Below are 13259 nucleotides of genomic sequence, written 5' to 3'. Positions count from 1 at the left end.
ATAGGCTTGACTTCTTTTGAGTGACATCAATGTTCTATTTAAAAAGCAGTCAGACGCTTCATCTTCATTTACCTACACGGATGTTACTTTCATGTATGAATGATGTGATCAAGTTAAAAGCATTGTTTCATTAATTTGACCCGTTTTTCCTCAGATAGCTGCTGCTGTGATTACAGTGCATCAGACTTTTGACAGTACTGGTGTTTTTAGGAAAAGGTCTGCCGACTGCCACGTATGACAAGCTCTCGTTAAAATATTCATCATTTTCCGTGTGTAGTTTTTAGTTTTTCTAGACCAAAGTGCAATTTTAACTGGCAATTTGTAGCGTTTTTATTTGTTGTTTTTATTTCCTAGTAGGCCTGTATTTGTTTTAGTTATTTTTACTCAGTTTTGTTGGATTTAAAAATGTCATTTTTTTAGGTGAAGTGCTACTGGTGTGTGACATTCTGCCAGAACATATTTTCTGTTACTTTGTTGGTGATGGTTTTTTAGCATAATGTTTTTAGGAAAATTCTTGGTGGTTTCCCAAATTGCACCCTATTCCATATGTAGTGCACTACTTTTGACCACAGTGCATTCGGAAAGTATTCAGACCCCTTGACTTTTTCCACATTTTATTATGTTACAGCCTTATTCTAAAATTGATTAAAATCGTTTTTCTTTTCTTCCCCTCATCAATCTACACACAATACCCCATAATGACAAAGCAAAAAACTAGTTTAGAAATTTTTTTGCAAATTAAAAAATACATAAAAATGTAAATATAACATTTACATAAGTATTCAGACCCTTTACTCAGTACTTTGTTGAAGCACCTTTGGCAGTGATTACAGCCTCGAGTCTTCTTGGTTTCCAGGTAAAGTGATTCATTTTCCAGGTTCATTTAGTTGCGTGATGGTATCCTGCCCTGCTTGGCGCTGACATAGCTGTGCTGGCAGCAACTAGTGCATGTCTACAGTGTTCATTTGGAAAAGAAACACCACTTGTTTTGAATTGGAAAAATATATGAAATAAAAATATGCTTTCTGAGTTGTCTTCTTGACTTATTGGGGGGGGTTTCAAAGTACACCATATAGCTCAATAACAATTACTGTATATACACTTTCATAAAGATGGAATTTAAGATAGAAATCTAATTGAAAGAATACCAGTTACAACACATTTTGGCACAGGACCAGAGGAGACATTTAGGATGTGCACCCACGAACTCAGTACATTACACTGTCCCAGAAGAAAGCATACGTCACAAATGGCACCCTATTCCCAATGAACAGCGAAACTGCAAAAAAGACAACCTAGAATGCCACCTGATCTGTGACAACGACACTGTATTATACCTGTCCTTTACCAACGATACTGTATTAACCTGTCCTGTACCAACGATACTGTATTAACCTGTCCTGTACCAACGATACTGTATTAACCTGTCCTGTACCAACGATACTGTATTAACCTGTCCTGTACCAACAATACTGTATTAACCTGTCCTGTACCAACGATACTGTATTAACCTGTCCTTTACCAACGATACTGTATTAACCTGTCCTGTACCAACGATACTGTATTAACCTGTCCTGTACCAACGATACTGTATTAACCTGTCCTGTACCAACGATACTGTATTATACCTGTCCTTTACCAACGATACTGTATTAACCTGTCCTGTACCAATGATACTGTATTAACCTGTCCTGTACCAACGATACTGTATTAACCTGTCCTGTACCAACGATACTGTATTATACCTGTCCTTTACCAACGATACTGTATTATACCTGTCCTTTACCAACGATACTGTATTAACCTGTCCTGTACCAACGATACTGTATTAACCTGTCCTGTACCAACGATACTGTATTATACCTGTCCTTTACCAACGATACTGTATTATACCTGTCCTGTACCAACGATACCTGTACAGAAGGTGGCAACCGTGGGCACGTTGTGTGATAAAGTCATTGGTCGGAAGCTTCATATAGTCATTGGTCGGGAGCAGAGAGAGTGTAATATTTACTGTTCACTTTAGTTTATTATCTATTTCACTTGCTTTGGCAATGTTAACATATGTTCCCCATGTCAATAAAGTCCTTTGATTTGAATTGAGAGAGCAGTAGAGAGGGATCTTGCAAACGATCGGGGATGAAGGACAAAACATGAGATTGTTTGTTTTTGTTTATAAACTGGGTGGTTCGAGCCCTGAATGCTGATTGGCTGACAGCCAGTGGTTGTTTTTGTCTAATCAATCCCCTTGAATCGTTCTCTTTTTTCCTCTGAGCTGGAAGCAAAAGGCCTCAGATTTTCACTTCATCACTTATAGTCGGTCGGTTGCGGATGGGTTATTAGCAATTGCTGGCGGGTGCTGGTGAACAAATCTTATCAAATTGTATTGGTCACATACACGTGTTTAGCAGATGTTATTGCTGGTGTAGCGAAATGCTTGTGCTTCTAGCTCCGACAGTGCAGTAGTATCTAACAAGTAATATCTAACAATTTCTCAACATATACCCAATACACACAAATATAAGTAAGGAATGGAATTAAGAATATATACATATATGGACGAGCAATGACAAAGCGGCAGTGACTAAGATAAAGTAGAATAGTATAGAATACAGTATATACATACACTACCAGTCAAAGGTTTGGACACACCTACTCATTCAAGGGTTTTCTTTATTTTTACTATTTTCTACATTGTAGAATAATAGTGAAGACATCAAAACGATGAAATAACACATATGGAATCATGTAGTAACCAAAAAAGTGTTAAACAAATCAAAATATATTTTATATTTGAGTTTCTTCAAATAGCCACCCTTTGCCTCGATGACAGCTTGACACACTCTTGCCATTCTCTCAACCAGCTTCATGAGGTAGTCACCTGGAATGCATTTCAATTAACAGGTGTGCCTTCTTAAAAGTTCATTTGTGGAATTTCTTTCGTTCTTAATGCGTTTGAGCCAATCAGTAGTGTTGTGACAAGGTCGGGGGGGTATACAGAAGATAGCCCTATTTGGTAAAAGACCAAGTCCATATTATGGCAAGAACAGCTCAAATAACAACAGTCCATAATTACTTTAAGACATGAAAGTCAGTCAATACGGAAAATTTCAAGAACTTTGGACGTTTCTTCAAGTGCAGTTGCAAAAACCATCAAGCGCTATGACGAAACTGGCTCTCATGAGGACCGCCACAGGAAAGGAAGACCCAGAGTTACCTCTGCTGCAGAGGATAAGTTCATTAGAGTTACCAGCCTCAGAAATTGCAAGGGTGTGTGGAGGGAAGGAGAGACCGTAGTGTCGTCAATGGTGAGGGTGAAGTTGCCAGCTTTGGTGAGGGTGGATTTGGTGTCTATGAGGAGGAGTTCTGTTCTATCACTGTTGAGCTTGAGGAAGTGTTGTTGCATCCATGTTTTTATTTCAAAGAGGCAGGATTCAATGTGGGTCAGAGGTGGGTTGAGGAGGGATTTGGTACTGATCTGTGTGTCAACGGCATAGCAGTGGAAGTCAAGGTTGAAGTAACGGAGGATGTGACCAAGATGTAGATGATGAAGAGTTGGGGTTAGGGTTAGGGGACCCAGCACAGAGCCCTGGGGGACACCCTGTAGAACTGCAGCTGAGTCTGAGGTGGAGCCATTGAGGGAGATGTAGTCGGTTTGTGAGGTATGATTGTAGCCAGGAGAGCGCGGTGCCCTCAAAACCCATACCCTCAAGCCTGGTGAGGAGGATCTGATGACTCACTGTGTCAAAAGCGGCACTTGGGTTGAAGAGAATCAGGAAGTTGAGGGCATCAGCAGGGGTGAGGGGCAAAGGTTCACCTTCCAACAGGACAACGATCCTAAGCACACAGCCAAGACAATGCAGGAGAGGCTTCGGGACAAGTCTCTGAATGTCCTTGAGTGGCCCAGCCAGAGCCCGGACTTGAACCCGATCGAACATCTTTGGAGAGACCTGAAAATAGCTGTGCAGCGACACTCCCCATCCAACCTGACAGAGCTTGAGAGGATCTGCAGAGAAGAATGGGAGAAACTCCCCAAATACAGGTGTGCCAAGCTTGTAGCGTCATACCCAAGAAGACTCAAGGCTGTAATCGCCGGCAAAGATGCTTCAACAAAGTACTGAGTAAAGGGTCTGAATACTTATGTAAATTTGATATTTCCGTTTTTTATTTGTAATACAATTTTACAAATTAAAACCTAGTTTTGCTTTGTCATTATGGGATATTGTGTGTAGATTGATGAGGGAAAAAAACAATTGAATACATTTTAGAATAAGGCTGTAATGTAACAAAATGTGGAAAAAGGTCAAGTGGTCTGAATACTTTCCCGAATGCACTGTATATACAGACATTCAAACACACACACTTACCGATGGCGATGGATGGTCGGTAGAGTCTCAGGGTATTCATACAGGTTCATGTCATGTTCTATAGGGAGCAAGGAGCATCCAGGATGGGACTGGTTCACCAACCTCGTCACACTAATCCAATCCAAGGAGCTAACTATTTATTTGACTTTCTTCACAGAAATCTCTTTTTCATTTGTTTCTTATTATCTTTCTTTGCCTTTTTTTCATTTGTATCTGAACCAGTGTAGCTCTGAACGTCTCTACTCTGCTCCCTGAACCAGTGTAGCTCTGAACGTCTCTACTCTGCTCCCTGAACCAGCGTAGCTCTGAACGTCTCTACTCTGCTCCCTGAACCAGTGTAGCTCTGAACGTCTCTCTACTCTGCTCCTTGAACCAGCGTAGCTCTGAACGTCTCTACTCTGCTCCCTGAACCAGTGTAGCTCTGAACGTCTCTCTACTCTGCTCCTTGAACCAGCGTAGCTCTGAACGTCTCTACTCTGCTCCCTGAACCAGTGTAGCTCTGATCGTCTCTACTCTGCTCCCTGAACCAGTGTAGCTCTGAACGTCTCTCTACTCTGCTCCCTGAACCAGTGTAGCTCTGAACGTCTCTCTACTCTGCTCCCTGAACCAGCGTAGCTCTGAACGTCTCTTCGCTCAGCTCCTTTTTGGAGACATGGAATACACCACAGCCCCTTCGTTGTATTCACTCAACAGCCACGTGACCACACACCAGTGACTCTGAGGATGTGTCCCAAAATGGCACCCTATTCCTTACATAGTGGGAGTATTTCCTATGGGCCCTGGTCAAAAGTAGTGCACTATATAGGGAATAGGGTGCCATTTGGGACGCCATCCCTCCCAGATGTCACCATAAAGGAGGGCAAATGAAACGAAAACAGAAAAGTGTAATGATTTCTATAAACACGAGATGACTGATGGGGGCGCTGTTTGGAAGCCACCACGCCTCCATCTTGGCACCACTGTAAAAAATAACAGAATGCAACAATGACAAGAAACTGTAAGTGGCTCATTTCAGCTCATTTCATCTTGTTCTTGATACCATGTCTTGTTTTGAGATGTTTTTGACTGATTTCACGTCAATGCTAATATGGCAAAAAATTCACTAGATGGCTAACCAACAACTGTCACAATGTATTTGAGATACAAGTGCTCATTGTGAAAATGTATGTTTTTATATAAACATTGGAGACTAAATATAGTTGACGTTGTTGTCAACAATCTAAGCCAGCCCCCCGTCTGTTTCGCCCCCATACAGTGCCTTGCAAAAGTATTCATCCCCCTTGGCGTTTTTCCTATTTTGTTGCATTACAACCTGTAATTTAAATGGATTTTTATTTGGATTTCATGTAATGGACATACACAAAATAGTCCAAATTGGTGAAGTGAAATTTAAAAAAAAACTTGTTAAGAAAAATTCTAAAATATAAATAACGGAAAAGTGGTGCGTGCATATGTATTCACCCCCTTTGCTATGAAGCCCCTAAATAAGATCTGGTGCAACCAATTACCTTCAGAAGTCACATAATTAGTTAAATAAAGTCCACCTGTGTGCAATCTAAGTGTCACATGATCTGTCACATGATCTCAGTATATATATACCTGTTCTGAAAGGCCCCAGAGTCTGCAACACCACCAAGCAAGCGGCACCATGAAGACCAAGGAGCTCTCCAAACAGGTCAGGGACAAAGTTGTGGAGAAGTACATATCAGGGTTGGGTTATAAAAAAATATCAGAAACTTTGAATATTCCACGGAGCACCATTAAATCCATTATTTAAAAATTGAAAGAATATGGCACCACAACAAACCTGCCAAGAGAGGGCCGCCCACCAAAACTCACGGACCAGGCAAGGAGGGCATTAATCAGAGAGGCAACAAAAAGACCAAAGATAACCCTGAAGGAGCTGCAAAGCTCCACAGCGGAGATTGGAGTATCTGTCCATAGGACCACTTTAAGCCGTACACTCCACAGAGCTGGGCTTTACGGAAGAGTGGCCAGAAAAAAAGCCATTGCTTAAAGAAAAAAATAAGCAAGCACGTTTGGTGTTCGCCAAAAGGCATGTGGGAGACTCCTCAAACACTCTGGGAGGAGGACACAACGGAGTTCTCAACCGTGATGGCGAGATCATGGAACGGGCAGTCCTTCCCCGGGAGGAAGAGCAGCTCCGTCTTGCCGAGGTTCAGCTTGAGGTGGTGATCCGTCATCCACATAGAGCCCTATGGTCCCTGGTCAAAAGTAGTCCACTATGTAGGGAATAGGTTGTTATTTGGGATGCAACCCCAGAGGTTCTCTTGATGGAGACCTTTCATTCACAGATCTACAAATTAAGTTATTTCTCAACCTGCTTTAGTGTTGTCTTAAGCCCCGTTTATACTTGGTGCTAACTTGGGTCCTTTGTCCTGACCTTGTCTACATTCTGATTGTGTCCACACTTCCAGAAATATGTCTACACATGGTACTAAAATGTATCTGTTGTCCGTCCACTGAGTCTGCACTGTGACCAGATTTCCTGGTCCCTCCCTCTATGCAAATTATTTCACAGCTATTCTTTCAGAATAATATTTATTTATTGTAAGACGCATATTGACGTAGTCAAGTCAATGGTGCCACCTTTCGATGACTCGAGGGTGGAATAATTATGACTGAAATGGTTTCTGTGTCCAGATCTTTCTACACTTGTAAGATATCCAGACACAATGCTGATCACAATGTGTCTTTTGATAGTCTACATCTGTCTAAAAATGTAGGCACAATGAGAATGTGGACAAGATCAGGACAAAATACGCATGTTAGAACCAGGTATAAACGGGGCTAAAAACTCAAGACACAACAGAGATGTTTAATTGGAACGTTTTAAGGAACGTGACAAAAGTGCATCGCTAGCCTGGGTACCATCATGCCCCTCCTTGTCATGCCAAGGGAGTTGACATGATGGCACAAACCAATCTGGCTAGACGTGCATCGCTTCGTACGGCCAATGTTTGCAGTGCCAGTGAGTGAACCCCACCACTCAAATAAACATAGAGCGTATGGGATAATGAATCATGATTGGTGGGATTTATATATTACTGATCTCCTGCACCTCCTCCAATTAAAATGACATTGTATGTTCATAACAGAATGGTCTGAATTGCTGTCTGTATAAAATAATGAGAATGAGAGCTACATAGTAAAGTATATCCCTTATAGGGATACATATTGTCTAACTATATCCCCTCTTGTTTTTCTCTGTCAGAATAGTTTTACATGTTTAGTCATTTAGCAGACGCTCTTATCCAGTGCGACTTACATTATCTTTTATTTTATTTTATTTTTCATACTGGTCCCCCGTGGGAATTTACGTGGCTAGAGAATCAAAACATGAAGATGCAACAATTGTAAAAGAATCAAAGCAACTTCATTTGTGCAGCAAATACTGTTTGTTTAAATATGAAACCATTTTATAAAACCATTTCAAACATTTAGACAATGATTTTGAGGCCTTTATTTACATTTACGTCATTTAGCAGACGCTCTTATCCAGAGCTGTCACGCCCTGGCTCTGGGGACTCTAGTATGTTGAGCCAGGGTGTGAGTGTTCATTTGTTTATGTTCTAGTTTGTATTTCTATGTTGGCCTGAGTGACTCCCAATCAGAGGCAACGAGTGTCAGCTGGTTGTCTCTGATTGGGAGCCATATTTAAACTGTCTATCTTTCCCTTTGGTTTTGTGGTTTCTTGTTCGTGTTGGTTTGTGTTTAAACCATAGACGTCACGTTTTTCGTTTGTTGTTTTGATCGTGTGATCATTAAATAAATATAAATATGTTCACCTTCAACGCTGCGCATTGGTCCTCCTCCTTAGACGATCGTGACAGAAGAAACCACCAGAACTGGACCAAGCAGCCTAGTGAGGAGCAGAGTAAGTGGACTTGGCAACAGTGGAGGCAGAGCTTCGACTGGGTCAAGCCGAATGAGGAGCTGAATGGCGGAGATTGGAAGCAGAAGAGCGAGAGTTGGGCGAGAATTATCGAGGCCTGGCCCACGGGGAGGAGAGACTCCCAGAAATTTTTTAGGGGGGGGCTCACGACGTCGGACCAGCAGGATTGCCAGAGGAGGCCGCCAGGTTACGGGGGCCACTGGTCGAAGAGGGGATGGAGGATGTAGAGGCACGGCGAGAGGTACTGGCGTGTGTTGCCAGTACGGTCCGGCCTGTTCCTGCCACTCGCACCAAGTCTACGGTGCGCATCGCCAGCTCGGCCCGGCCCATTCCTGCTCCCCGCACCAAGTCTGTGGTGCGTTTCGTCCAGCCCTGTCCGGCCCGTTTCCTGCTCTCCGCACCAAGTCTGTGGTGCGCGCGCCAGCCCAGTCCGGCCCATTCCTGCTCCCCGCACCAAGTCTGTGGTGCGTTTCGTCAGCCCTGTCCGGCCCGTTCCTGCTCTCCGCACCAAGTCTGTGGTGCGCGTCGCCAGCCCAGTCCGGCCCATTCCTGCTCCCCGCACCAAGTCAGTGGTGCGCGTCGTCAGCCCGGCACGGCCCGTTCCTGCTCCCCGCATCAAGTCAGTGGTGCGCTTCGTCAGCCCGGTCCGGCCCGCTCCTGCTCCCCGCACCAAGTCAGTGGTGCGTTTCGTCAGCCCGGCTCGGCCCGCTCCTGCTCCCCACACCAAGCCAGTGGTGTGCGTCGTCAGTCCGGCACGGCCAGTGCCTGTTCCACCGGTGGCGGGTCCGGCACCGGTCAGGTGCTGCGTCACGCCGGAGCTAGAGCAATCCGCTCCACCTGTGTTCAGTTCAGCTCTGGTCAGCAGGGCCAGACCGGACCAGGGGTACTTTGGGGGGTTAGAGAAGGAGTGGGGGTCATGTCCGGAGCCGGATCTGCCGCCGAGGTGGAGTGCCCACCCGGTCCCTCCCCTGTTGTATTTGGTTGGCGCGGTCGGAGTCCGCGCCTTTAGGGGGGGGTACTGTCACGCCCTGGCTCTGGGGACTCTAGTATGTTGAGCCAGGGTGTGAGTGTTCATTTGTTTATGTTCTAGTTTGTATTTCTATGTTGGCCTGAGTGACTCCCAATCAGAGGCAACGAGTGTCAGCTGGTTGTCTCTGATTGGGAGCCATATTTAAACTGTCTATCTTTCCCTTTGGTTTTGTGGTTTCTTGTTCGTGTTGGTTTGTGTTTAAACCATAGACGTCACATTTTTCGTTTGTTGTTTTGATCGTGTGATCATTAAATAAATATAAATATGTTCACCTTCAACGCTGCGCATTGGTCCTCCTCCTTAGACGATCGTGACAAGAGCGACTTACAAAATTGGTGCATTCAACTTATGATAGCCAGTGGGACAACCACCTATAAAACGTTTAAAATAAATAAATATGGTATACAGTACTGTAGGTCAAAAGTGAATATTCATGTGTTGCAACCACCTTCATGGATAGATTCAGCTCATTGCTTTTGCTAAGAGTATAGAACAGGTCAAATCATAGCAACATGTAGTAGTAGTTTGTTTACTTCCGTTTATAAGTGCTCTTCACTTTTCTTTTTGTCTCTTTTAATCAAAACTCGGTTTTAATTGAATGTTGCTTTTTTTGTTTACAGCACATTTGGACCCTGTCAAAATATGAGTTCCTGAGGCTTTATCAGCAGCGTAGAACAGAGTGCTTCAGTATTCTGTCATTCTCACTCCCTCTGTTCCTCCACCTCATCTTTGGTAAGGTATTTAATGTGAGCCCATATGCACCATATCTGGAGAGACGGAGAGAAAGGGGGGTAAAGAAAGTGTCAATGTGTGTGTGTGTTTACATCAGTGTAGTCCCATCAGTCAGTTGTCTTACCTCCACTGAGACACCCAGGAGCCTCCCTGCTGCCAGGATCAGAGTCCCCAGTGTCTGCAGCCAGAGGGGGGCACAGAGGGGGTGGGTGAGGACCCCCCGCTGGTACCCATACAGCCACAGGGGTAGGCCATGTAAACCACCAATCACCCACGTCCCCAGGGGCGTCCGAAACCCTAGCAACATGAGAGAGAATGTTCCAGGATCTTTCCATTCACTTCAGTCTGAAATCCAGGGTCTGTATTCAAAAGTGTCTCGGTGTCTAGGATCAGGCTCATCTTATTCCATTTTCTAAGTTCAAATATATCGTTCATTGAGATGAACCAAAACATGACTGGTAGCTACAGCAGAGAACACCTTATTAGAATGTCTTATTTTGGCAGACAACTTCTGTGAAACGTTTATGAAAAACCTGTCATAGACTAAAGGCTGGCTTCAGACATCCAGTATAGTGGATTAGCCCTTTACCTTTGGCCATGACGGTCTGTACCCACAGAGGGCTGTCTGAGAAGCTGCTCTTCCACTGGGCACCACGGGCAGTGTGGTTACACACAAACACACACCACTCCACTGAAGACACCAGCCAGCCCCACTAGAACAGAACAGAACATTATATGGACGCTGGCATACCAGGGCCTACACAAGGAAGACTGGCAGTACATAATAAACTCTTGATGTCTCATGTGTTGCACTGCAGTTACTTACTATACAGGTTATTTAGTGAACATTGCCATTACATGACGAAAAGTGCACAACTGAAAGCTGCCTCAAGGTTCAACAAGTTCAAAGTTTGCACAGAAAGAGAGACATGTTTTCGGTAGTGCTCAGTGTTTAAGAAACATATTTAGACATTGGAGTCATTTAGCAGACGCTCTTATCCAGAGTGACTTAGTTAGTGAATTCATGTTAAGATCGCTAGGTGGGACAACAACACATCACAATCGTATCAAGTATATTTTTCCCTCAACAAAGAAGTTATCAGCAAAGTCAGTGCTGGTTGGAAAAGACTAGTGCCTTTTATAACTGTATTATTGTCATTTTTTAATTGGGAGGGAGGGCGTCAGGGGCGCCATGAGAGTTATTTAAGATACTCTTCAAAGAGGTAGGGTTTCAGACATTTTGGGAAGATGGGCAGGGGCTCTACAACTAAAAAAAACACTTAAATATAGCACGTGGTGCAGACACAGATCCTCTCCACGTCACCTGGTAGGAGCGGCCTGCCAGGTAGGATGCAATCCAAGTGTGTGCAGAGCCTGAGACGCCCAGCCCTGAGAGGGTGGAGAGGAGGATCTGATGGTTCACGGTGCACTCACCATTTGTGGGCTACAAATGCCCCCCTATTCTCTATGTAGTGCATTACTATCCATAAGGCTCTGGTCAAAAGTAGTGCACTTTATAGGGAATCGGGTGGCATTTGGGACTCAGCCTCTGTCTTGAAGGTACATAGCCTACCTACTTCATACAGCTGGTTCCACACCATGCTTCTCCCAAGGTTGTCTATCACCACGTCTAACCAGGCCCCAAACCTGGAGGTCTGCCCAAGCCTCCGAGCTAGCCATCCATCCAGCCCTGGACAACACAGGAACTACATATGTTAATGTGATAACAAAAAAACACAGAAACTGTGGGCTACTGTTCAATAGCCATAAATATACACAGGTGCAACTGGACGTTATTGTAATGTGATTTAACTTGGAATTGAGGATTCGGTCATAAAGTGTAAACTGATAGGTCAATGGAATATGCACACAAACTTTGGACTACTGTTAAATAGGCATATCGCAATCAAGATCATTTTAGCATGATATTTCATGTTTAAACATGACTTTGAAGATTTTATTTTATTATTTACCATCTAGAATGATAGAGATGGAGTAGGTGGAGAGAAACACGGGTGGATTGTTGAAGGCAGTCCAAGCAGAAAGTATAAAGACTAGGCGGATATAACCTGTAACCAGAATGAAGAATGAACATGAGAAAAATCAAGAATACTGTTAGAAATTAGTAAATTGTACAACTAATAATACATTATGTACATTATTTAATTAATGGAGCATCCATTACTTATGCTTCTTGCTTACTATACATGTATCTTGCCATAGGTCTCTGGTAAGAGACAAAAACATTTTTTTCTCTCACCTATGATGTTGGGCCAATAAACAAAAACCTCTTGTCCCATATTCAGTCAGTTACTAATAGGACCATATCGTCCCTCTTCCCCTGTCACCAATGTAATCCGAATTGTTAGCCTCTGATTGTGGCTCCGGATCAGACAGCGCTCACCCGGTAACAAAGATGATGCAACCTTTCAGCGACCTCTAGCTACCAATAGCGAAGATATCTCGAAATGTATTCCGACTTTTATTTATGAAGTGGATATATGCGGCTATAGAATCCCGAATCGGTAGTATAGGGATGTACACATTATGGCAGTCACCGAAGGGTTTGCTATCTCACTGAGCTATAATAAGAACCGGACCTGTCGAAAGGCTCTTCCTCTTCCCGTCACAGGAAACTCTGACTTAGCAACATAAATTGTCCCTGTACCATGCTGGTGACCAGGTATGCGGCTAGGTTGAAGTAGCCCTATCTTGCGGTAGCTACGGTAGTCCAGGTGCAACCCAAGACATTAAATTGGACTTTCGATTGAGGATCTGGTCATAAAACTATGAACTGATAGTCAAGCGGAAGACCACACAAAAAGAATAAATGTACAGTGTTATAACTGTAGCATATTGCATACTGTCGACTTCAACTGTATCCACAGGGGGGAGCCAGAGACCAATCAAAGGATCAAAGCCAATGACGTATTTCCGAAGCGTCGATTTACCGAAGTGTTTGCAGACGGAAGAAAAATGATGATGTATCCACCAATCCAAAGAAAGGATCGACCGGAGCCGTGTCGCTTTGTGGACTAACGACTCCCATTGTTAGGGCGGAGAGACATCTAACTTGTCAGTGTAGCCATAATCTTTGATGAAAGTCAATGAACTAAGAAGGAGCCCAGACCCAGCTGCTATTGTGCTGGTGTCTATAGGAGACACCTCTAGTTAAGTAGACCGGAAATGACCCTTTTTGTAAACGGCGAGTGAA

General features: G+C 43.7%; 1 protein-coding gene across 1 annotated transcript; it reads right to left on the bottom strand.

Annotated features, from left to right (window-relative positions):
* Positions 1-9724: 9724 nt before the first annotated feature.
* On the bottom strand, positions 9725-12668 carry si:ch1073-145m9.1. Its single transcript, XM_041877895.1, has 6 exons — positions 12306-12668; positions 12019-12114; positions 11623-11735; positions 10635-10758; positions 10170-10342; positions 9725-10080 (listed from the first exon to the last, which is right to left on the bottom strand). Exons 1-6 carry the CDS (start codon positions 12343-12345, stop codon positions 10015-10017), a joined length of 612 nt encoding a protein of 203 aa, XP_041733829.1. The 5' UTR covers positions 12346-12668; the 3' UTR covers positions 9725-10014.
* Positions 12669-13259: the final 591 nt, after the last annotated feature.

Source organism: Coregonus clupeaformis, chromosome 6, assembly GCF_020615455.1.
Source record: "Coregonus clupeaformis isolate EN_2021a chromosome 6, ASM2061545v1, whole genome shotgun sequence".
Classification (NCBI taxonomy): Eukaryota; Metazoa; Chordata; class Actinopteri; order Salmoniformes; family Salmonidae; genus Coregonus; species Coregonus clupeaformis.
Note: the sequence above shows the minus strand (reverse complement) of the source record. Positions and strands in the feature narration are given on the sequence as shown.